Genomic DNA, 21,534 nt, shown 5'->3' with positions numbered 1-21,534 from the left:
TGAACCAACAGCCTCGGGGTGTTCACACACCTGGGGGCAAAAGACTCAGTTTTAAACCTCATGGGCTTTAAAGAAGCTTTGGGATATGCCATTTTCCAAACACCCCAGAACCACAACCATGAGGAAAAATACAGTGTTTTGAAAGCTTGGAGGGTTTAAGACACATCCAGACTTTCAGACATGTCCCCAAAGTGATCTGCAAATGGTAAACAGCACCAATGATACCCAGAAAAGGCTGTTCTGGTCCAAAGAATCTCCACCTGTTTTCTGTTTCTCCTCTGTCTGGTCTGCAGAGTGGCTGGTCCAGGTGTGCAATTTGAGACTAAAGGGAATTTTCTCCCCCAGGAATAAACATGGGGATTTTTTGGTTTAATGCAATGAAGGGAGTGTGTTTTTGGCATTTTGGCTCAGCACAGCTTGGCATTACAGGTATCCGCAGAGGCAATTCAGAAGGATGCTCCAGTTCAGACTTGCCCCCTGTAGAATTACCCACCAGGTGCAGCTGATCCATGTGGAATGTAGGGAGCAGCCAGAGGGAACCTGTCTCCCCAGATGCTGAGGCAGCCATGAGGAACAAGCTCAGCCCAGGAATATTTTGATTACACTTTTCTAAACGAATCCACATTTGCAGAGGCTCGATCACAGAATCCCCGAACGGTTTGGGTTGGATGGGACCTTGAAGACCATCTCATTCCACCCCCTGCCATGGGCAGGGCTTGTTTCTTGGGCAGGAGAGCAAGAGAGTTTGAGAGGAAGAGCAGTTTGGGTTTTCTTTTTTTTTTGGGGGGGGGGGACCACTCAGTGGAGGCTTTAGTAGTTCTGGAAAGAAATCAAACCCTTTTAGTCCTCAGAAGTGTCATGGACTGAGATCCCCCACAACTGTCCCCACAGATTGGCACCTCCAGCACCTGGACCTGATGTGAACATCCCATGTGATGCTGAAGGTGCTGCTTAAAGAAGATGCCTCTGCTTTGAATTTCCTCCTAATTAAATCATGAAATATCCTGCCTTGGAAGGGACCCACAAGGATCACTGAGTCATGAAGTATCAATATTACAGACTTCAGGGTGATGGGGTCCTGTTGTGTAGGAAACTGCCTTCAATCCATTCAGCTGTGTCTGAGATGATTTCTTTCCCTTCCTGACCTCCAGAGATTATTCTGGAAAAACAATTCTGAAGATGCTATGGCAGGAGGAATAAAAATAGCCCAACAGATGAGCCGGTCTCTCTGGCAGCACAAATACTTCCAAGTGCTTCTAGTGCAGGGAAAATGAAGCCTGTAGCAGGAAACACAGGGAATCCCTATACAAAAGAAGGAAATTTGGGAAGAGTGACTAATCTGGGAGAGGAAACTAGGTGCTGGGGCTGGCTGTTAGCAAGGCAAGGGTCCCCCAAAGCATCAGTGTGTAAGCTGAGCAGGGCACACCATCCCAGTATAGCTGACATTCCTGATGGAACAGGGCACCTGGGCTCTCCCAGGGGGTTCTCTGGGTGCTGCAGCTAAAGAATGGAGTGGGATGAAAATGGAGAATGCCTTCAAATGCCAGCGTGGGAACTGCCTGCTCCTGAACGGCATCCAGGTGATTGATGAGAGAAGCCCAGTTTGAGCTTCCAGTGCTGGAATCTGTTGTTCCTGGGAGGAGTGATGACAGAAACAGAACTTGCTGGCTCCTGCAGCCTCACATGTGAGCTGATGCTCCTGTTGCAAGAGCCAACAAAGAGCCCACAATAAGCAAATACCCTTCTGATCCATCTTTCCCTTCCCATCCACTCCCCCTGTCCTGTACCTTCCTTTCCCAGGGCTCTCCACCCTCGGAATTCCAGAGAAGGGGAGATGTGGAGCTTCAGCTTTGGCTTTAATTAAGGTTATTCTGGGAAACAGTTTAACCTGCAGGTGAATGAGAGCTCATACTTCAGAGGTGACTTGGCTACAGCACTCACAGGCTTTGGGGAAGTGAGAGAAGAGATGAGAAAATTAGGAGGAGCTGGAAAATGGGAGACTTGGAGAAACCCTCACTATCTCTTCTACCTGGAGCAAAGGACCCAGCAGCATTCCTTGAGGCAGGGATGGGAAGAGATTGGAAAACAAGCCACTGAGCTTCCTGTCCTCTGCAGCTTTGTCCTGCTCAGACATGAGCTCATCGAGCGCAATGAATTCACCAAGAGCCCATTCCTGCCCTCACATTTTTGGGAGAGGGGCACCCCCCAGGCCCAGGGGTGTCCCACGAAGGGAGACACTGTTGCTGCAGACACTTCCCCGTGCTCTGTGACCCCCCCCCCCGGGCCACTGCCAACCTGCCCTGGGCACCCCTGAATGCAGGGCTGCTCAGAGCCCACCTCAACCCCGGCCAGGTGCCTCCAGGGCAGGCTGGGCTGCTCCAGCACAGCCCAGGGGGAGCAGCCCCAGCCCCCCCCTCCTGTTCCCTGATGGGAGAGTCAAAGCTTTGGCCCTGTGTTGGGCAACTCTGGGATGAGGCTATGGAGACCTGGGTGAGGTCAGAGCAGCCCTGTGGCTCCAGGGTGGTGATGGATGGATGTGCCAGACCCCAGAGCAGGGGTTATCTGGGCTATTTGGGTTATTCCAGGCATCTCCCTTATCTCAGTATTCAGTATCCAGCCCTCTCCATGATCCTGCTGAGCAGAGAACAGGTTTCATCCCCAGGCCTTCAGGCTTTTTTAGCTGCTCCTTTTCTCCTATCCATCAAGGAAGTAAGGGAAGGAAGGAAGATGTCCCTGCCCATGGCAGGGGGTTGGAACTGGATGATTTTTAAGGTCCCTCCCAACCTAAACCATTCTCTGATCCTATGAAATGCTCTCTGAGTGGGGAGTTGCAGTTATCCTTGCAGCCCAGTTGGGACTGGAAAAATCAGATGAGACACAGTGGGAGCCCAGGGAGGAAGGGAGATGGGCTCCTGATGCTGATTCCCCTCTCCCCTATTTTATACATCCTAAAAAAAACCATTTCCCCTGATCTTCCAGGGAGCACATTGAAGGCTGTGGCGGCAGACGGGTTCCCCTTCAGTCTTTTAGAGATAGAAGCCCTTTGTAGGCAGCCCCTTCCAAGGGAGGTATCCTAACAGATGACCCTCTGCCCCCCAGAGACCTTTCCCAAAGGAATTGTCCCAGGAATATGATTAGGAACCCGTGGTGGGAGCAGTGGCTCCGAGGATGTCTGGCTCCATTTGGATTTTGCCACTTGTGGCTGGATTCTTGGCTATCTCACAGGAGTGAATCATGCCTGGGCCTTCCTTTGTGGCAGGGGTTTGTGTAACAGCTCTGTCTCGTGTATAATGAGAGCTGAGTGAGTGATGAATTCTTCCCTCACTCAGGGTATTTATAGCTTTTTAGAGCTTTTTTCTCTTTCTTCCCCAGCGAGTCACCTATTTTCACGAGGCTCGTGGGCGCCCCGTGCCAGCAACACTCCAACTCCTCTCCCAGGGCTGGGGGAGACTGGACAAAGCATTCCAAAGTTTCTCAGGGCTGGGATGGTGATTTTGAAGACACCCCCCACCCCACCCAGCACCAGTCTTGTGCGTGAAATCAAGCTTAAAGCCACGAGACTACACAGTTCCCTCTTTATTTTTGGAGGCTCCGAGGTCACGTTTCCCATCTGCTTCTCCACGGGCTCCCACTTTCCCTCTCAGCTTGCTGGGTTCTCAGTATTTTGTTGTGGAAGCTGTGATTAGATCGGTAGCAGCTCTCCCAGGGTGCAGCAGCTCTGACCAGACCCGGTGGGATGAGATCCAGAGCACCTGGTGTGGGTTTGCTCCCGTTCTCCTGGTGACACATGACATGGATCAGCACAGATTTTTCACTGGGAGCTTATTCTGCACCCTGGGTAAGCAAGGAGAGCTGCTTCTGTGTCCCAAAAACATGTGTCTGGGTACCTGTTTTCACCTGGAGGGCTCAAGAAAGGGATGCAGGTCCTCAAGATGTCCATCCATCCATCCATCCATCCATCCATCCATCCATCCATCCATCCTTCTCCCCTAAGCCATGAGGGGGATGAACAGTTGCACAGTTGATGTTCCAGCCTTAGGGGGGGGGTCTCCCGTCCAAGCAGGAAAAAAGAATTACACCTTTTAAAATACTTCATAGCCATTTGTAATGTTCTTTAAGGAGAGTTTTTGTCTTCTTCAGCCCTGAACGGAGACTGCCATCTTCCACGGTGGGAATAATATACAAAAAATAGAATAAAACCAAAGCAAAATTGTATTTTGAGGCTGTGGTTTTGGGTTTTTTTGGTTGTTTTTTTTGTTTGTTTGTTTGTTTGTTGGTTTGGGTTTTTGTTGGTTTTTTTTGTTTGGTTGGTTTGTTTGGTTTGGTTTGGTTTTTTTTGTTGCTGTTGTTGTTGCTTTTTTAAAACTGACAGAGGGAAAGCAGGTGACTTCCCCACCATGGATGCTTTAACTCCCCTTGCCCTGGTGGTCCCCCATCTCCAGGCTGATCTGCAGCCCAGTTTAGCCCTCACATCCCCCCTCCCTCTGCCCGGGGGGTTGTTCCTTGTACCATCCTCCTGCATCTCTGTGCACTTGTGCCCTTCTCCTCTTCCCACAGCCTGATTTATTGGGTTTATCTTTCCCTTTTCCAGCCACCCTGATTGTGGTGACCTCTGCTCTCTGCATAGCTTGAATTCCTCAGGGGGGGCTCTGGGCCACCAGGAAAGGCTTTCTCCTTCCCTGGGCCACTCCAGATGACACCAAGGGGTTTCTCAGCCATATCCATCCACACTGGCATCCAGCTCTGTGTTTCCTCTGCCCCGAGAGCTCGCCCTGGGATGAGCTGGGTCTCCAGGGAGAGGATGCTCCATCTTTGACCTGGTGGTAGAGGAAGCAACAATGGGGTCTGTTCCTGCCCTGGAGACATTCTACTCCCCCCAGCCCACCTCCAAACCTCATCTGTGCCCTTCTTGGAAGCTCGAAAGATGTGCAGGATCTCCCCTGGCATGTGGGATGGGGTCAGGAAGAGGTCAATCCCTGACACTGGGACACTAATCTCAGTTTAATTGGTCTCATCAGTTCTTCCCTTTCCCTTCCCTGTGCAGGATCCAAGGAGGTACACAGGGATCACACCATGTCAAGTGTTACACCTGGCAGAGCCAGGACTACTCAGACAACGAGGGGCTGGAGAATATCCCAAATTCCTGAGAGTACTCCTTGTTTGGCAGCACGTGTTGGCAGCTCCCGCCTGGGCAGAATCCATCTCCCACCCTCCTCAGGAGGTCAGGATGAAGAAGCCACACTCTGCCACGCTCCCTTCAGCCACAGCTCACCCTCCATGTTACAAAAAGGACACTTTGGAGGTGGAGCAGAGCCAGCTCCCTTGGGATTTGCTCCTTGTGCACCCTGGGGATGCCCCTGTGCCAACTTCTGCATCCCATGTAGAAGCTGGGATTGTCCCTTCCTGGCATCTCGCTGTCCAGCTCCAGAAGCTGAGATGGGGATGGATCAGCAGGGGCTCAGGCTGAGGCTGGGATAGAGATTAATCATGCTCTCACCCTGCTCCCCTTCCCTCCAACCATCCCAGTGTGGAGGCCACAGACAATGCCTGATGGGCTGAGGGGGAGCACGTGGGGAAGCTGCTCTCCTTGTGCTCCGTGGGAACTGCACCTCACTAGGAGTTAAATCTCCCAGATGGGAGTGAAATGGGCACTGGATTTTAATTAAACTGCACTGCAGTGGCAGAGCACCCACCTCTCCCCAGCACCCCACTGCATCCAGGGAGAGAAAAAGGACCCACATCTTGGAAACACGCCTTGGCTTTGTCACTGCACACTTTTGCAGGGTGAAACCAGTTCCTCTGGTGCCAAGAACAAGCCATCCATGTTAGGGCTGGAATGGGTCTCACCAGTCCCTCTACTTAAACAGCCTCCCTCACTTTAAGGGCTTGAACTCTTTGTTTTTCCTTTAAAAAACCTCGGAGAACACGTGCTGTGATGTTTGACTCTGCAGTACTGGCACTTTTGGACTTCCATGGCTCTCTGTCCCATCCTCGGGGCAGTGATTAGAGTTCCTTATTCCAGACACAGCCTTGGGGTGCAGCTGTCACAGTGGGGAGCTTCAGGATATGGGACAAGCTGAAATCTCTAGGAGAGAACAGGGTTTTACCTCCAGCTCTGCTGGTGGCTTGCTCTGGGACTCATGGGTGGAAAACCTCAGCCCACCAGGGCTTGGGCACTGCAGTCACGTTGTGTCCTCCAACTCACTTCCCCCCACACTTTTTGGGACAACTTCTGCAGAGATGACTGTTAAAAAGGACAAAACCCCTTCCAGTAGGCTGTTGAAAAATCCTGAAATGGGCATAAAACTCATGAGTTAATTTTTAGGTTGTTTTTTTTTTTTAAAGCCATGTGCCACATTGCCCAGGAGGCTGCAAGTTCCCCTTGTCCTGACATCTGACAGGGAAAGTGGGGCTCCTCAGGGTGGAAAGTTGACCCCAGCATATGGAATTTCTGCTAAACCTCTAAACACCACTCCTGGGATAAAATTGCCAGGAGTGGGCATCCCGTGGATGAGCTGGCATAGGTTTTTATCCCAGGAGTGGGAAGGCGAGAGGCAGAGTTCTGCTTGATTTGGGAAATCCTCACCCTGTGCATCCACCCCCTGGGCAGCTGGGCAGGAGAGGATCTTGCTGGAGGTGTTTGGGACAGGAATGCAACATGAAATACTTGGAATGCTGTAATTTCACCGGGAGGGTTTGGATTTTACCCATAGCACTAACATTTGAAATCCCTGGCAGCCAGGTTAGGAGGTGACCCAGCCTCTGGGGCTGATCCGTGGGGATGACTGATAGCAAACTGTGCTGCCAGACCTTTCACCATCAAATCCCCTGAAGTGATTAATTACTGCCTGACACACCTTTGGAGCCCGTGTGGGCTCAGGGAAACCCTTCCTCCAACCATTATTCTTCCCTGAGAAGAGCCTTTTGCTGGTTTTGTTTAGAACTGGGGGGCGGGGGGGCGTTTGAGTCGATGTTTTGAGAACACCAGCAAATGATTGGGAAACAGGTGTGATGACACCCAGAGAGGTGCAATCACACCCTGCACACTCCTGCCAGATCCATCCCCGTCTGCACCCTGCCCTGGGCCTGAGCTGGTGCCACCAGAGAGGAGCCCCAGGGAAGGGTTGACTCGGGAAGGGCTGACCCTGGAAGCTCTGAGACACTTCTGCCTTTGCTTCCTTTGAATAAAGACATTTTGGAGGGGGAGGGACATGAGGATCCTCAGCCTGATTCCAGCGTGCTGCTATTCCAGGTGCTGATGGGGATGGAACACCTCCCAACTTCTGCTGGCTGTCCTGCTGGGGGGCAGGGAGGTGGGAATGGGAGCCATGGGGGATCATGGAAAGGTTAAAAGCTTCTCAGTGATGGGAAGTGATGGGTTTTCCAGTCCCCTGGCACAGCAGGGAGAGCAGAGGTGTAAACACACCTACAGTGGGGTGGCACTGGCCTTTTGGCAAATAATGTTCCAAGGGTTGGAGCCCCTCTGCTCTGGAGCCAGGCTGGGAGAGCTGGGGGGATTCACCTGGAGAGGAGAAGCCTCCAGGGAGACCTGAGAGCCCCTTCCAGGACCTAAAGGGGCTCCAGGAGAGCTGGAAAGGGACTGGGGACAAGGGATGGAGGGACAGAACAAGGGGCAGAGGGCAGGGTTAGATGGGATAGTGGGAAGGAATCCTTCCCTGGGAGGGTGAGGAGGCCCTGGCACAGGTTGTCCAGAGAAGCTGTGGCTGCCCCTGGATCCCTGGAAGTGTCCAAGGCCAGGTTGGAGGGGGCTTGGAGCACCCTGGGCTAATGGAAGGTGTCCCTGCCCATGGCAGGGGGTGGCACTGGATGAGCTTTAAGGTGCCTCCCAACCCAAACCATTCTGGGAGTCCACGACATTCTCCTCCTCGTCATCCTGGGGATTGTGGCCACAGGGCTTCCCTGTGTTTTGGCTGATGAGGTGCTTGATGTTGTATCCATGGATTTGCTCAGTTTCATCCATAGGAATTCAAGTCTGTGTTTTTTCCTCCTCCTCCCAGCCTGTGCTAAGACCGTGTCTGATGACCAGCAAGTCTGGGAAAATGAGATTGTGATGGATTTTGTTGCCTGGAGCCCACGTGGATTTGATATTCTGCCAGTGTTTTGTTTTAGAAGTCGAGTTCTTTGTAATTCTTCCACAGTGAGGACTTGCTGCTTTCCCTCAAAGACTTTAGGCCTAACCTAAGTTTGGGCTTAAAACTGAATTTGTCACTTGTTTTTCTCTCACAGAACTCACTGCATCCACCCTGGCTCAGGGATTCTGCTTCAGCCTGATCAGGGCTCTGCAGGGTTCCCAAGGTTTCATTCCCTCTTCTTGCTTCCCATTTCTCCCAATGAAGGGAAGGGAGCCCCCCATCCCTCCTGTTTGAGATGCCCCCACGGAGCTGCTGGAAATGGTCTTTCATGCCTTGGTAATCCCCAAGGAAGTGAGAGCATCCTGAAGCAAGACTCTGTGTGTCATCAAGTCAACCTGGAAATCATCTGGAAAACTACCACACGAAGCCTGGAGCAAACCCCCAGGAATTTTACCTTCTGTGGCAAGTGGAAAGGAGGATGAGGAGGGGCCAAACCTGCAGGGTATGGGATTTAAATGACTTTGTGCCTCTGTTACAGCTTGGACATGTCCAGAGCTTGTTTGTGAGCAATGAAGGTGGCTGTCCCGAGCAGAGCTGTGGAGAGCACGATTAAGTGATTAATGGGAATTAATAGGAATTAAAGGCACGTTATCCACAGATGTGTTGTCCATGCCCATCCTGTCCTGTGCTGTCAGCTGCCCTCCACCAGCTTGCCCAAACAAGGGTAGTGTCCCCACTGTCCCCACTGTCCCCAGTCACCCAGACCGGGTGAGTCCCCGCAGGATTCTGCTCCCAGCAGTGTCCAGGGAAGGAGGGAAGTGGCTGTGGATGTGTGAGGCTGGCCCTGTTTTGACGAATTAGGGTCTTTTTTAATCAGAATGAGACTGGCCAGGAATTTTCACAGAATCACAGAATTGTGGGTTGGAAGAGACCTTAAAGCTTATCCCATCCCACCCCCTACCATAGGCAGGGACACCTTCCACTAGCCCAGGTTGCTCCCAGCCCCATCCAACCTGGTCTTGGACACTTCCAGGGACGGGATTTTAGCTCATAACTGTGAGCTAAACTTAGTGCCAGCTTTGCAGAGGTACCTCTGTCCTATTTCCCTCAGATTTCAAGCCTAACTTTAAGACATAACCCTTAGACCTTTTTGCCCTTAATATGGGGTCTTAAAGGGGAGGGTTAAACCCACCTCCATCCCATCCCATCTCCTATCCTATCCCATCCTATGCCATCCCATCCCATCTCCCCTCCTATCCCATCCCATCCTATCCCATCCTATTCCCACCTCTGCTAAGGGCAGGTGTTGAGGATGAGAGAAGAATCTCCCTGTGGGAGAGTTTGTCTTTCTAGGTGACCCCACCAAAGAAAAAAGCAGCTGGGGATGGAGTGATGAATTCAGGGGTGGGATTAACTCTCCTTCTTTGAAAAGACACAGATCAGTCCCCTTTGAGACGGAGAGAGAGGGGAAAGTGGCTGAGGTTTGTAGAAATTTCCCTGCATTATTTTCCACGTCAAACCTGGAGCTGCCAATACTCCTCTCACCCAAAGGGCACCTTTTCAAGAGGATTTTCCTTTTCAGCTCTAACCACTGCTGGTCCCTCTTGCCTTCCACTGTGTCTTGCCAGCAGGACTGGGCTTTTCATGCACTGCCCTCGGCCATGTCCTGGGAGCTCATATCAAGAGCTGAGAGGCACTGGAGTCTCTGTTTCCCACTTCCAGACACCTTCCCCTTCCTTTTCAACACCATCCCCTGCTGCAAAGAGGAGCTGAGCTGGAGATCTTCAATTATTTTCATGCCTTTGCCCATTTAAGCATTGCAGGACATTATGGAGAACTCAATCTGCCTCTCTTTGCCACACAGAGCAAAGCTCCCAGGCATTTTCCTGCAGTCTAAAAAATCCTCCTGACGTTCCAGACGGTAAATCTGTTTATTGAAGCTGTTCTCCTGCCATGATACCATTTCACAAGTTATATATTTGCCCTTGCTAGGGCTTTTCTATTAAAAAAAAAAAGTAAAATAAATGTGTCAGGGCTTCTGGTTTGTGCCAGCACAAGGAGGGCTCTGGAGAGTGACTCACTACATTTACAAGGCTGGAGCTGGAAGCTGGATTTCTGCTGTGTTCCCAAGGACCAGCCTGGGGAGAAAAGCTAGTCCAGGATCTGCAAGGATGCAAAAGAATTCAGGTTTAGGGTGAATTCAGGGAGAAATGTAGGGTTTGGTTGGGATTTTTTTCCATGCTCTTTAGTAATTTTTCCACGGTGGATTGATTAAAGGAGGGCTCAGCTTGCAGAGACAGAGGAAGGTCCCCACGTAAATTAATCCACTTGGGATAATCAGGAATAAAACTCTTCTGGGTAAGGCAAAGCCTCAGGAGCAGCACTGAGGGGAATGAAAGACAAACTCTTTTTTCCTCCTGCTCTCCCTCTCCTTATTATCTCCTCAGAGGTTATCCACATTCTTTGCAAGCCGAGTCTTGCCTTGACTGAGGGAGTTCAGATCAGTAGAAATGCAACAGTTTTCTGCATATTTGCTGACAAAAGAGGCTCCAGTGGGGCAGGAGGGTGGGAGCGGGGGGGGAAAAGGGATAGGATTTCTCCCCCTGCCATTTCTGAGAGAAATCCCCTGGGATTTCTGGGCTACCAGTACCAAAAACTCCTGGATACCCAGGGAGGAAACAGCCCCAGCATGGAGTAGACCCCCTGTGCCCTGCTCACAGTTCAAGGTAGATTTCATTATGCACATTTAATAACACAACATGCTTTAAAACCCTTCCAGTGAAGAGCCACCTCACAGCAAACATGATCCACTCTGGGAATGTTGCCTCAGCCTCATCCAAGCGCTCAAGGTCACCACAGCTCATTTCTTTTTCACCCCCACAGTGGCACTTTGCCATCAGCATTTCTATGAAATGGCTCAGTTTTGATGAATTCTCTTTTTTTTGGATGGCAAGGGAAGAGCAGCTCTGGAGGGTTTCCAAGCAGCTCCATCACAGATGCCAAGGTTTGGCACAGGGGCCTCTCCCAGCCCTGGTTTATGGATTACCAAGGCGTGACCTTGCAAGGCTGAGCCTGCCCTCCGTGGGCAGCTCCACTGCAGCATTCCCAGGTCAGGGCTTGCTGGAAATCTGGATCTCTCCCTTTCTGCCCAGGCAAACACCCCCCAAAAGACACCTCACCCTGCCCCAAAAAAGCATCCCTGCCACTCTTCAGATAGAGAGTCCAGAGTGTGCCCTGAGTTTCTTCTCCCAACCCAATTTAGTGGGAACGTGGATAAGTCACAGGATGGCGGCTGAGAGATCTCTGATTGCCTCCATAAACACCTCCATGGGGTGGAAAGCTGCAGGAGCTGAGGGATAACCCAGCACAGGAGACAGAGTTGTAGGCTGGGAATTCAAATCACCAGAAGAAGTCCTAGAATTGGAAAAGCCCTCTAAAATCATCAAGTCCAATTGTTCCCTCAGCACTGCCAAGGCCACCACTAGCCCATGTCCCCCAAGTGCCACATCCACATGTTAAATATCCTCTTCAAGAGGGGCAGAGATAGCTGATGAAATATTTGCAATATTTGTGCAATTATATATTTAAAAATGTATATATATATATAAACTCGAACATGGACTGGATATAAACAGACATGTATATATATATATATTTGATATATACATATTTATATATATATAAACCCCCCCACATATCCAGAACTTGTTTGCAATTAATTACAGATAAGAACTTGAACATTGCCATGGTCTCAGTAGACACAGCCCCCCCTTCTCCCTCCCATCCTTCTGCATCACTCTTCCCATTATCCAGCTAAAAATAAAGGAGCGCTGGGTACCCAAGTCTCCCAGGGGCAACCACAGGAAAAACATCAAACCTTGGAGTTAACAGCCCATTACCAGGGGTAGGAACATCAGCCTGTGTCTGTCTGCATCCAAAGGCTGCTGTGGGGATGAGGATGTTGCTCATGGACCCTAAATCCTCTCCTCCGAGGCTTTCCCTCATCCCAAGCCAAGCCAGCCTTCAGTGGTTATAAACCCTCAGGCCACAGGGATAAAACTCCAGCAGGACTCGTTTTTTTCCCCAAACCAGCCCCCTCAGTGACCTCCTGATGGGTTTATGACCCTCCTCACGCTCCACTGCTCTCTCCAAAGGCATTGTCACACCAGCACTTCCTCAGAAAGCTTCAGATTTCCCCCACTACCCCCCAGCAGGGGTTACAGGGACACGGAAAGAAATGCTGATGCTGAGGGGGAATGAAGAGTTTTATCCCCCCAGCACCTGCTTTGCTCTCCCTGAGTTTCACAGGGGAAGGAGGAGGTGGCTTATTTGTCCTGTACGAGGTTCTGCAGCTGATGAGGGACAAATTATCAGCTCTTTGGACTATTTGCATCACACCCCGTGATGAAAAGATGGGAAGCACTTCCAGAGAGGCTGGGCTCGGTGGGAAGACACTCTGGGGCCAGAATCTGCAGGGAAAACTGGCAGGGGATGATTTTAAACCATCCTCTCCTCCTCGTTTCTAGTCTGAGGTGCTCTGGAAATCCCAGAAGAAATACAGCAGGCCCCAGGGCTGGGTTGGGACTGCAGCAGGGTCTGCCCACCGCTCTGGGACCACCCTTGGCCATTCCTGGGAGACAGAGGGACAGGGAAAGCCAAAGGCCATTTTTTCTGGAGATGTGGCTCTCTCTCACTTGGTTGGAAGGGGAACAACCAAGCACATGCTCCAAGAAAAAATTTTGGGAGGAATCCTTCCCTGTGAGGTGATGAGGCCCTGGCACAGGTTGCCCGGAGAAGCTGTGGCTGCCCCTGGATCCCTGGAAGTGTCCAAGGCCAGGTTGGATGGAGAAACCTGGGCTAGTGGAAGGTGTCCCTGTGGAATGAGATGTGTTTTAAGGTCCCTTCCAACCCCAAACATTCTGGAATTCTGGGATTCTAGAAAGAATGGGGTGTGGCTGGTGGGTTGTTATTTTTTGGTGTTTGTTTCTCCCCATCACCCCCCATCATCTTGGCACCAACCAGCTCTAGCAGATCCCTCCTTCCAAGCAGTCAGGTGTTTCCCAAGGATGGTTGGGAAGAGCATGGTCCATCTTGGGAGGATGAAAAGCTGCAGCTTTGCCATTTCCCCTCCAGCCTCTGGACATTTCCAACAGGCAGCAGAAGCCAGAGGGCGGGGAAGTTGCCTAAGAGGCGAAAGGGGCCCCTTGTTCGAGAGTGCAAGCAGCAGAGGAGGAGCTTTCCAGGGGCTATTTAAACATTAACCAGCAGAACAATTGCCCTGTGTTCCCTGGTCCTTCACCTCTGTGTGGGTGGATCTGCAAGGCCTTGAGCTGCTCCCAGCCCTGGAGCCGTGGCCTGGCACGGTGGTGCCTGCAGGGGAGTCCTCAGGTGTGGGGTCAGGGGTTACAATGGGCTGTTAACTTCCCTCTTGCAGCCAGAACTTGGAGGACATGCCTGGAGGGCTTTGGAGAGCTCATAAAATGAAGTCAGCCTGGTGTGGAGCTGCTGGAGTTGAACGGAGGAGCTCAGCCCTGGTGCAGTTCCTCTGCCCACAGCACGAGCAGGAGGACCTGGATCTGCAGCAGTCTCCCTCCACACTCAACCTTCAACTGCTTCCCCAGCCAGGTGAGGGACAATCCTGCAGGTTTAGCATCTTTCCCTTGGGGATGTGAGAATCACATGGTGATCACGGGGATCACACCACCCCAATTTCATCTTTAAGCCTCTGGAGTAAGAAAAATGCTGGCAATTTTCTTTTACCCCTGTGGAAAAGGAGTCTGGGGCAAGTCAAGTGATGTGATCAAAGTTAGGCAGGAGTCAGTGGGAGAGACTAAAAAAACCTGTGTTTAGACCCAGCTTTGTGTTCTCCTCTCTTTCCAGCAGCAAAATCCAGACTTGAAAGGTGGGATCAGGAGCTCTGGGTGTGCCTGACTGCTTGGTCACCATTTTTTGGGAATGCTCCAGCCTCAGCACCAAGGGACCACAAAAAACTTTGTCAGCTGGCAGTAGCCAACTCCAGCTGCAAAATTTGGGTACCATTGGCCCTAAGTAACAAAAATAGTCATAAAATCTCAGACTGGTTTGGGTTGGGAAGGACCTTAAAGCTCATCCAGTCCCACCCTCTGCCATGGGCAGGGGCACCTTCCACTATCCCAGGTTGCTCCAAGCCCTGTCCAACCTGGCCTTGGACACTGTCAGGGATGGGGCAGCCACAGCTTCCCTGGGCAACCTCTGTCAGGGCCTCCCCACCCTTTTATTATTTATATTATTTATTTATTATAATCATTGTTATTTATTAATAAGTATATGTATTATAATCTTGTGTATTACAATCAATAAATATATTGTTAATATTAATACTAAATAGAGTGACTGTTTATTATTTATAACAATAAATAAGAATGAATAATAATAATAACACATAAGACTAATTTAAGCAGTGGGTTGATGAGGAGTTGGGTCAGATGCTCTCTGCCTCCCTTTCTCCCTTGGCTGTGAGTTCAGCAGCATTTCCCACAATTTCCCATCCTGCTGCAGCATTGCTGGAAGCAGTAAATGTCCATAGTCAGGGCTGTCAGGGAGGGAGGGTGAGGGGGTCATTTGGCACGTGGGACTGTTTCTGGTCACCTGGGCTGCACCAACACCAACATCTGGGGGGGTTTCCAGGCCTCATAACTCCCCTTCCAACAGTATTTTAACGTAGTTGCTGGAGAGCTGCCGGGTTTTTGTAGCTCTCCTCCCTTGAATCTCCCTCAAATATCCGAGGGAAGCAAACACAAGCTAAGCTGAAACAAACAGAATCGTTTATTAGAGCAAATATTCCCAGGCTGAGCTCTCCATATTCCCTCTCAACCTTCCTCAGGAAGAATTTGCTTGTGTTAAAATGGCTCAATTTTGTCCTACTAGCCCAGCACCACCTTTTTTTTTTTTGCATGATACGTGTGCAAAGCGTTCAAGGTTCTACAGACCTGACTCACAAAAGGGATCACACAAAAACCACACATGATTTGGGGTAATTCCCGTTGAAAAAACTCTGGGACGGAGCTGACTGAATGGAAACCAGGCTTGAATCACTGTGGGTTTTTTTTTTTTTCCTTCTCCTGATAATCGTTTCTAGTCTGTTTTAAAGGGATGGTCATCCTCACCCCACCCAAAATTTGACCAGAAGGGCCTCGTGCTGTGCAGTGCAAGAGCTGTGGTTGCATGACACCATATTCCAAGGATCCAGCGCCCTACGGATCGCATTAGCCGAGATGATCCCTTTAAAGATCCTTGCTTGGGAAGGAAATCCCATTTGAAATAAAGCAGAAGGATTTAGCTTAACGAGGCAAAGCGGGCAAACAAAGGCAGAAGGACTTGTGGAGCTGAGAGCCCACGAGGCCAAGCAGAACCTGGGAGAGAGGGGCTCTGGGCATGAAGGAGATGTAGGGAAGCTGCATGCATGGAAAAGTGGGACACACAGGCTGTCAGAGGGGTGGTCGAGGCTCCCTTGTCCTTGAGAGCGCTTGGAGATCACTCAGCAACCCTCCCTTGGTGGCCTTCAGAGAGTGGTCTGTCAGGGACCAGCAGAGGAGGAACAGGGGACAGGCAGGGAGCTCATCTCTGCTTATTCCTGTCCTCACTCTGTCCCTTGCTGCTCCCAGCTGCACCCCAGCCCTGGTCCATCCTCTTCTTGGCTCTTCTGCCATTCAGAAAGTGCCAGGTCTCTCTCAGCTGATGCAGCCACAGCCCAGCTGCTTCCTCGCTGCTCTTCCTCCCGGCCGGTCCCATGCAGGGGCACATCCTGGGGCACTGCCAGGGGCACATCCTGGGGCACTGCCCCCCTGGCCTGAGGCTCCACGTGCCCCAGGGCCCCCAGACATCGTGCTGGGGACCAGGGTTCCAGCATCATTCACTGTTTGGCTGCTCAGGGAGGTGGTGCAGACCCACAAACCAGGGCCAACGAGCAGCCTCGCGGCACCACAAGGTCACTGAGCTCCTTCTGCAATGTTTTCATGACAACTGGACCAAACACACCAAGCCCCCTGCTGACAAAAGCACTTTCTGGCCAGGGAGAGAGGCTGCTCGAAGGAGGATGTCTGCCCCTGCAGCTGGAAGCACAGGGAGCTTCCCTTTCGACAAGACACAACCCCTCCCTCCCCTCCCTGCAAGCCAGTGGCTCTGGAGAAATCCCAGCCCCTCTCCGGTCCATGGGAGGGGGTAGATCCCGTTGCACAGTCACACACACACACAGTCACAGCCTCTCAAAGCTATGGCCCAGACCCTGAGGGCTGTTGCTCTTCCTCCATCTCAGGAAAAGGGATGGTTCCCCCACTAAGCCTGTGTAGGGACACAAAACAAGTGTCCACACCTCCATGCCAGCAGGAAAATCCTCCTAAATCAGCTCCCAGCAGGTGGGATGGGTGAGAACGAGTCCTGGCATGGTAAGGAGGGTGCAGACACTGCAGCACCCACTCCTGGGCCATCAGATCCATGAAACCAGGAGAAACATCCTGCCTGCTGCCTGGAAAACGGGGCCAGAGGCGTGAAGGGAAGTGATGGTCAGGAGCATCTTCAGGAGCACAGGACTGAATGGCAGAGGGACAGGAGCCTGCTGGTGATGCTCTGTGTGAGGAGCCCGTGGGGAAATGCACCTTCCAGAGGCTCTGCAGGGTCAGGGGGCAGCTGAGCACTCCACAGCTCCATCCTTGGATGCCACAGGTCATGGTCCAGCTCAGCTCCAAGTGATTTCTGGGTGAGCCTTGGCAGGAGCTCAGCAGCTGCAGCGCTGGATAAGCCTTTGGGTTCATGGAATCACAAAAGCTCCTGAGTTGGGAGGGATCCACAAGGATCAAGTCCAGCTCCTGGCCCTACCCAGGACACCCCAACAGTCTCACCCTGCCCCTGAGGGCGTTGTCCAAACGCTCCTGGAGCTCTGGCAGCCTTGGGGCCGTGACCTGGTCAGTGCCCGACCACCCTCTGGGGAAGAACCTTTTCCTGAGATCCATCCTAACCCTCCCCTGACACAGCTCCAGCCATTTATTTTGAGGTCCTGTCACCCTTCAGACCCCCCATCCTGACCCTGCAGAGCAGCCAGGATGTCCCCCCCCAGGCCCCAGCAGGCTGAGGGCTCACCACGCTTTCACAAACTGGCCTCAGCACTTCCCTCCCTCTGGCTGCCATGTCATCATCTTTAAAAAAGGGAAGAAAAAGTCCTTTACCAGCCAGCTCTGTCTCTCCTCTCCGAAATGTCACCCTGGGTTTCCTGTGTCAGCAGCCACCCAGGAGCAGAGGGAGCCTCCAGCTCTGTCTGCAGCATCCTGCTCTCAACTGGTGTTTTAACCCCTGCAGACCTGGCCCTCTGCCACTGACACCACTTGCCTGAGGCCACGTGTTTAAAAAAAGCCACAACCGAGCAAAAATCCAAACTGTGTCACTCCCTGATCGCCCCCTTCACATGGATTTAAAATCACACGAGCTGATGGAAGAAACTCCCCCCAACCAAACTGCATTTTCCTCTTTCACAGACAGCAGCAGAGATGCAGGGATATTAAGTGACCTGCAGAAGAGCTCAGATTTCATTAACCACCAAATTACGGATGTCCCCCATGTCCCAGAGGGCTGCCAGGCAACAGATCCGTGCCACTGGATCCTCCATCCCACATCTCCTCTCGCTGGGGGGAGCGGGAGGAACCTCCTTCATACCACGCGACAAGAACCAACTGCAAAACGCAGCCCTGAGATTGAGAAATGAGCAGAACACTTTGGTTTTTTTTTTTGTATCAGGCCCTTTCATTGTATAAATAATTTATTTCAGTTCACAGCATTATGTCTGCCTCTTTAAAAAAAAAAAAAAAAAGAAAAAGAAAAAGAAAAAGAAAAGACAGGAGGAACAGAGACTGATGGACAATGGGCAGCGGGATATCCAACACGGATGGGAACACGGCAGAGGGACCTGGGGAAATGAGACCTGCTAAAAAAATTCCAGGTCATGGAAACGTATTTCGAGAAGACACACAACCTAACAAAGACCTCAGACAGTTTCCCTCAGATGTCCTGCTGAGGAACCTCTTCTTGTAGCCCACCGTAGGTGACGTCTTCACATGGGGAAAAATCAGTGTATGGTTGTGGAACAGGATAGAAATACCACGGAAGCCATGAGCTACTCATTGGAAAAGTCTCTTTAATTATTGCAGAAAGCAGAGTTGGTGGGAACAGCACCAGCACAGCGTCCCACCTGCACCTCCCAGTGCTCTGCCATTTCTCCAAGGGGATGCTCAGCTGGGTAGAACAAACTCCCAGGATATGGGAGCTCCGTAAATACCATCAGGCTTTCCATGCCAGTGTTTGCTAAACCAAACAGCGAGGAGGGAAAACCCACAACGTGTCATTCCTAAAACCTGCTCCCTCTGGAGCAGGGGGGGGGGGGGTCAACACAGCTTTCCATTTCACCTCTAAAATGGGTCGCTCTCCAAAAAAAGGGGTAATACACGTGGCTTCTGTGGCATCAAAAATAAATAATTCCTTTTTTTCTCTCTCTCTCTCTCTCGACGGCAAGTACCAAAGTGTTGGAGGTGAAGACAAAGCAGGGGAAGCCAAGGAAGTGGGAACAGAGCCACCTGCAGTGATGGGACCAGCCCACTCGCTCGGTGCACAAGTCGGGACTCGCGTCGGGAACTCAAAACCCCGCAACGAGAGAAGAAACACAACTCGGCTGCAACATTTGTTTCCTCACAAAACCAAAAACAAACAAACAAAAAGAGCTATTTGGAAGGTGCTGAGCTCGTCCTGCAAGGGGAGAATCAACTCCCCGGAAGCCGGAGGGCATTTTTCTTTTGTCTGCTCGGTGGTTTCCCCTCGGTGCTCAGTGAAGGGGTTTGCAAACGGGAAGGCTGGTGTAAAATCACCAGAAAATCCTGCCTGGCTCAAAATTCAGAGTATTTGGCCCCTGAGGGCTGCCTGCTTCTGCTCTGTGGGAAGCCAGGACCCTGGTTTTCTCCTGCAGAGAGCTAAAAAACAGACAGCAAGTGGATTTTGGTCCCCAGTCCCATCCAGGTGCCAAAATGTTCACCTGCAGAAGGAGGTGGCAAGGTCTGACGCTGCCCGGGTGGCTCTGCAGGCAGAGCTTGCCCACATGACTACCATGGGCAACAAGGGGCTTTTAACCAGATTTAAATCTTTGTTAAAAACCTACCCCCTCCCCAAAGCTGCACCCCCCATGTCTCCTCACGCCCTGTCATTTTCCCTTTCCAGCAGAGATTTTTACAAGCTCTGGCCACCTCTGTCCGTCCATTCTGCCCTGCCATGACCCCCTCCTTAAAACCTGACTTGGCCTCCTGCCCCCACTGCAGAGCAGCACAGTGACCAGAACCACAAACTCAGCTTTTTTCTTTTTTTTTTTTTTGTAGATTCAGTAACTAACCCCTGGCTTGGATCACCTCCAACCCTGCACCCGGGAGCACCCTCTGCCTGGGGACAGCACACAGCCGGGCCGGGGGCTTTGCTGCAGAAGGTGACACAACCCAGCCTTTGAGGGGAGTGGTCCAGGACGACCCTCCCAGCGCTTCCAGCAGCCTTCAAAAAAAAAAAAAAAAAAACGGCGCTTTTTTTTTTGGCTTCCCCCCCTCCTTTTTATAAGCGAAGAGCTTAAAGCTCAGCACCACTCAGCAGCTGCTCAGCCCCCCCCGCGCCGCATCCTTCCTCCCCCCACCCCAAAGGCTGCCTGTCCTTGCTCTGCACCCTAGAACACCAGCCAGGGCGGGTGGGTGTCCTCTTACCCGTCACCCCCTCCCCCCCTGACATTTTCTGCTGGTCCAACCCCCCCTCAACTTTCCAACACCCCTTCCCACCGCCGACCGCGGGGGAGGGATGCGGGGATGCAGGGATACGAGGATGCGGGGATACGGGCGGGCATCGGGGCGCAGCTGCGAGACCCCTCCCCGCTGACCTTGCCGAGCCCAGGGTGCACCCATACACCCCCCCTCCCCCAAAGCATCCCCTGCCCCCGAAATGCATGTGGGGGGCTGGCATCGACACCCCCCGCCCCAAAATGCACACATTGGAGACCAAAAGCGCACCGGGCTCCTCTCGAACGCGCTTCAACAGGGTCCTGCCCTGTTGGCCCCCCGGCACACAAAGGCTCGGTGGTCCTGGAGGGTGGAGCGGGGGGATCACCCCGTTTTTGCATGTTTCCAGCCCAAAGGAGTCCGGATCAGACCCTCAGGAGCGGGTGGGAGAGCGGAGCTCCGGGATCTGGGCTCGGCTGGCGGGAGCCGCTTTGTTACCACCACTATTGTCTGTTCGTTGGGGAAGGAGGAAAAAAAAATAAAGGGGGGGGGGGAAATAACAATTAAACCCAGAAGAATCGCTTTGGTTCTGTCTCCCCCTCGGTTCCTTTGTCTGCTCCTCCATCCCTCCCCGCCTCGGCGGGGCTTCTACCGCTTCTTCTTCTGCTTGAGGGACTTCCTGCGCTTGAGGATCATCTCGTAGAGCTTGTCCATGCCCTCCGTGAGCCCCTCGCCGATGATGGCGCAGGCGGGCTGGATGTGGTACGTGGTGGAAGGGGTCAGCTCGTGGAGGGCGAGCTGCTTCTCGATCTCGGCCACCGGCAGCGACTTGGGCAGGTCCTGCTTGTTGGCGATGACGAGCAGCGGGGTGCCCTGGTTCTCCGCGAACTTGGTCACCTTGTGCAGCTCCGTTTTGGCTTCCTCCAACCGGTCCACGTCCACCGAGTCCACCACGTAGATGATGCCATCGGTGCAGCGGCTGTAGGACTTCCAGAGCGGGCGCAGCTTCTCCTGCCCGCCCACGTCCCAGAAGTGGCAGCTGATGCCCTTGGCCGTCCCGTTGCTCAGCCGGATCTTCTCGGTGTTGAAGCCGATGGTGGGCACGGTGTTGACGAACTCGTTGAACTTCAGCCGGTAGAGCACCGTGGTCTTCCCCGCCGAGTCCAGGCCCAGCATGACGATGTGCAGGGACTGGAAGGCGGAGATGTTGGACGAGATGTTCCCCATGGCCACGGCTCACGCCCCGCTCACAGCCCCGCGCCCATCCCCGCGCCGCCGGCCCGCGGCGGGGGCACGGCTCGGGCACGGGGATCGGGATCAGGGAGCGGGGATCGGGATCGGGGAACACGCAGCTCGGCTCCACGCGGCAGCACAGCGCGGGCACCGGAGACCCCCGCCCCGCCCGGCAGGAGGAGGAGGAGGAGGAGAAAAAGGAGGAGAAAGAGGAAGAGGAGGAGGAGGGGCCGCGCCGTCGCCTTCCTCCCGCTCCGCCTCCCGTCCTGCCCGTATCGCTCCTGCCTGCACCGCCCCTGCCTGCACTTCACCTGCCCCTGCCTGCACTGCTCCTCCTGCCTGCACTTCTGCTCCGCGGGGGCCCCTGGCAGCGAGATCCCCCTGTGCCGAGCGCTTGGTTATCCTTATGCCCGGCATCATCACCGGCCACAGAAAGCGGTGAA

The 21,534-nt window shown here is 52.6% G+C and overlaps 1 protein-coding gene across 1 annotated transcript; it reads right to left on the bottom strand.

The window, feature by feature from the left end:
- Window positions 1–18,235: 18,235 nt before the first annotated feature.
- Window positions 18,236–21,256, bottom strand: ARL4C (ADP ribosylation factor like GTPase 4C). Its single transcript, XM_032693873.1, has one exon. It carries the CDS (start codon window positions 21,083–21,085, stop codon window positions 20,507–20,509), a length of 579 nt encoding a protein of 192 aa, XP_032549764.1. The 5' UTR covers window positions 21,086–21,256; the 3' UTR covers window positions 18,236–20,506.
- Window positions 21,257–21,534: the final 278 nt, after the last annotated feature.

Source organism: Chiroxiphia lanceolata, chromosome 7, assembly GCF_009829145.1.
Source record: "Chiroxiphia lanceolata isolate bChiLan1 chromosome 7, bChiLan1.pri, whole genome shotgun sequence".
Lineage (NCBI taxonomy): Eukaryota > Metazoa > Chordata > Aves > Passeriformes > Pipridae > Chiroxiphia > Chiroxiphia lanceolata.
The sequence above is the reverse complement of the archived record's forward strand: the minus strand, read 5'-3'. Positions and strand labels throughout refer to the sequence as shown.

Bases quoted from the DNA above. Each gene is read 5' to 3' on its own strand.
- ARL4C (XM_032693873.1), bottom strand. From the start codon at position 21,085: ATGGGGAACATCTCGTCCAACATCTCCGCCTTCCAGTCCCTGCACATC.